Source organism: Lathyrus oleraceus, chromosome 4 (assembly GCF_024323335.1).
Source record: "Lathyrus oleraceus cultivar Zhongwan6 chromosome 4, CAAS_Psat_ZW6_1.0, whole genome shotgun sequence".
Classification (NCBI taxonomy): domain Eukaryota; kingdom Viridiplantae; phylum Streptophyta; class Magnoliopsida; order Fabales; family Fabaceae; genus Lathyrus; species Lathyrus oleraceus.
In genome coordinates, this window is record NC_066582.1 from 72171350 (window position 1) to 72174958 (window position 3609).

General features: G+C 42.2%; 1 protein-coding gene across 1 annotated transcript; it reads right to left on the reverse strand.

Moving 5' to 3' along the window:
- Positions 1-1647: 1647 nt before the first annotated feature.
- LOC127136083 (uncharacterized) lies at positions 1648-3315 on the reverse strand. The gene is made up of 3 exons (XM_051062682.1): positions 2653-3315; positions 2332-2523; positions 1648-1971 (listed from the first exon to the last, which is right to left on the reverse strand). Exons 1-3 carry the CDS (start codon positions 3313-3315, stop codon positions 1648-1650), a joined length of 1179 nt encoding a protein of 392 aa, XP_050918639.1.
- Positions 3316-3609: the final 294 nt, after the last annotated feature.

Sequence of the window (3609 nt, forward strand, 5' to 3'; positions counted from 1 at the left end):
CCCTTCAACAGACCTTTGGGCAGATAAGTCTTCAGCTTGGAGGATACCATCGTCAAGCAAGTCCTGGATACCCTGCTGCAGCTTCACACAACCCCCACTCTATGCAACACAACCCAAACAACCGCTCCCACAGCCGGGGAAAACATCTGCCTTTAGCAAGTATTCTTTGATTTCTAACAGCGGAGTCTTCAGCTTCAACACCTCCTTGACTAATTTGACTTCTCCTTCAACCATGTTAACATTTGCTCTACCATGCTGCGCATAGGATTGTTGACAACATTAGGAGCCGGCGCAAAGTTAATGGCCTTTGAATCAATAAGGTCCTGAACTACGTGCTTAAAAGCTTTGCAGTTCTCAATAGTGTGGCCAGGTGCCCCGGAGTGGAAATTAAACCTAGCATTGGCGTCATAACCCACTGGAAGCCTGCCAACGGGATGAGCCAAAGTGCGTAACTACACAAGTTGCAAATGTTGAAGGTTGGGAAGCAACTGGGCATACGACATCGGAAGAGTGTCAAAACGCTTGTCCATCATCCTCTATCTCTGTTAATAAGCAGGTCTGTTACCCTGTTGTTGTTGGTATTGATTTTGTTGACGTTGAGATTGTTGTTGTTGCACTGGTGCTGTAGCCGGAATGGTCACTGCTGCAACATAAGGTTGTTGATGGTAATTCTGAAAGTTCTTCCTCCGGTTACCCCTGTTCTGATAAGAAGATATGGCATTTGTATCCCCTTCTCTCCTCTTCTGTCCTCCTATGAACGGCTTCTTTGGATCTTACATGTCTTCAAGTAGTTCTCCACCCTCTCACCGGTAGAGACCACATCAGCAAAATTCAAGGCGTTGCAACCCACCAGACGCTCTAAATAAGATCCAGGCAGTGTGTTCATAAACATGTTGGACATCTCGTTTTCCAACATCGGAGGCTGAACACGGGAAGCCAACTCTCTCCAGCGTTGAGCATACTCTTTGAAGCACTCGTTGCTCTTGAGAGACAAATTTTGGAGCTGAGTCCTGTCAGGTGCCATATCTGCATTGTACTGATATTACTTCACAAAGGTCTCAGCCAAGTCTCTCCAGCAGCGACTGACATCTGCTACAACATCAGCACCTGTGCACCATATCAGACATCCTCTTTGACATCTGCAAACAGAACAACAGAAACATTCTGTTTTAACACCTGTGCACTTCTTCCAATAATAGTTGTCCTTCTGTCCAGCCACATACAACTTCCATATCAGCACTTCTCCCCCTTTTTAGTCAAAATTGACCAAAGGTGATCAATTAGACAAAATAAATGTATATTAGCCTAGCAGAGAATGTTAGAACAGATGTTATAACATTAAGCATGTTAAAACAAAAATCAGGAAGTACACACCATCATTAAACACAGCTGGGATAGCTGGAATAATGAACAAATCCAAGGAACTCATTAAGAGCCCTAAATATTACATAACAGACATCAAGAGGACTGCCACAAAATACAAAAACAAAAATCAATCAAGACAACAGCCTTACAAACAGCAGCCCAGCTTCCACCACACCTCTCAGTCTTCAACTCAGGCAGGAACCATTAATCAAAAGAGGAAGTATCACCTTCACCTTCATCTTCATCTTCTGAACACTCAGAGCTTCCAGAGCAGCCACTGGATTATGCTTTTCCATCCTTTTCTAACTCTTCTTTTTCCAGGTTATAAATAAGAGCTTCCAAAGCTTCTTTTCTTGCCTTTGCCACCTTCATACCCTTCTCCAATTCCTTGTAGGTATCTTTCAATTGATCAATTAGGCTTCCTTGAGATGTAGGCTCTCTTCTGACTGATGTCATAACAACATCATTTATATGACTTCCCTCAAATAGCTTATAATTAATGGATAGAGGGGTTTTTCTCCTGCTTGGCATGTCATTAGTATTGAGTATGTCTGGTTGTTGGCTAAGGATAATGCCACACATAAGGGAAGGGAATGCAATAGGTAACTTCACAGCATTTGTAGAAGCATGTCTGATGGTTTGATCAAATATGAATTTCCCAAAATCATAGTTTATCTTGGTTCCAATTGCATGAATGATCCTTCCCATGGCAATGGAGATGGTAGATACATGATTAGTAGGTACCCAATTTCCTGAACCAATCTTATGCAGAATGGCATATTTCACAGTGAGTTTACTAGCTGATAGGTGTTTCCTACTAGGCCATTCCTTAACTTGGCCAGCTGTAATAATTCTACAGACCTCATTGTCTGTGGTCTCTAGATCTACTCCTCCATCAGTTCCTCTCCCTAGGAACTTGTTGATGATAGTAGGTGAAAATTTCACACATTTGCCTCTTACAAATACCTTGCAAAACTCCCTGCTGTTCTTATCATGAATATCCTCAGGGATATTAACAATAAACTCTTTAACCAACCCCTCATAGCATTGGGGTAGAGTTACCACAGTCTTCATGAGTCCAGCATTTTTTATCAGCTCAATAACCTCCTTTACCTCTACAGCTTCTTGTCCAAGTTCTCTTTCAATGGCTACTCTTCTCTGAATGACATATTTCCACTTTGCTGTTCCATCTTCCAAATGAAAGGAGATATTGTCTAGATGAACAGCAGCAGCCTTGCCAGGAGATTTCTGAACAGCCTGCCTTTTTGCAGGGGAGATGTCTGGGACATCGTCTTTAACATCCTCCTCAGAGTCAGAGTTGTCTCTTTCTTTTCTTTTCCCAACCTCAACCTTGCTCCAGGGTTTTGAGGGTCCTATTCCTGCAGTCTTTTTCACTTTAGCAGCTCTCATTTTAGCCATACTTTTCCCTTTCTTAGTTCTCAGTTTCTCAGCTACGCTAGGTTTAACCAGATGAACCAAAGGCTCATCCTCTCCTTCAGTGCTTTCTTCCTCTAGATCAATAATATTTTCTTGAGGCACATTTTGTTTCTTGCTAGGTAGGGTTTTACCTAGAGAGCAAAGCCCTTCAGCAGCCACCTCTTTTTCTGATCTAGATGAATCATCATCTTTATCAGCATGGGGTTCTTCCTCAGGAGAGGGTTCCCTTCTGGACAAAGGGGTAGAGACCCCTTCAACTTTATGTCCTTCACTCAGAATTCTAGTAACCAGTCTCCTTATAGCGCGATCAGTGTAATACATGTCTTTAGGAAGAGAGGAGTTACCAGAGGTATTACCTTGCTTGTCTCCAGCATTGGAGGAGGTACCTGTGGTGTCGCCCGGTATCATGCACAGAGGAGTGACGTTCATTACATCTTCATCTACAAATTCCATAGATGAAGTCTTTGCATGTTGGGAGGATTTGGAGCCAGATGATGATGGATGTTGAGACATGTTGTAGGACTTTTGAGGAAGGTTTCTTTGCCCTAGCTAAGCTTTTCTTAGAAGTTGAATGGAAATGGCGATTGCTGAGTTTAGGTAGCGTGTGCTAAGGGAATAGATACTATTTTCAAAGCTTGGGAATGATTTATCATTAATGTGGCTCTTTCTTTTAAAAGGGCAGACATTATTTTCATTTCTTTTACTTTTTCTTTTTAATTGCCATAATTTCTCAAGAGTCCAAATCCCTAATTTCCCTTCCTCATATTCAATTTTACCCAAATTCCTTGCAAGCTGGTCTGCTAGTTC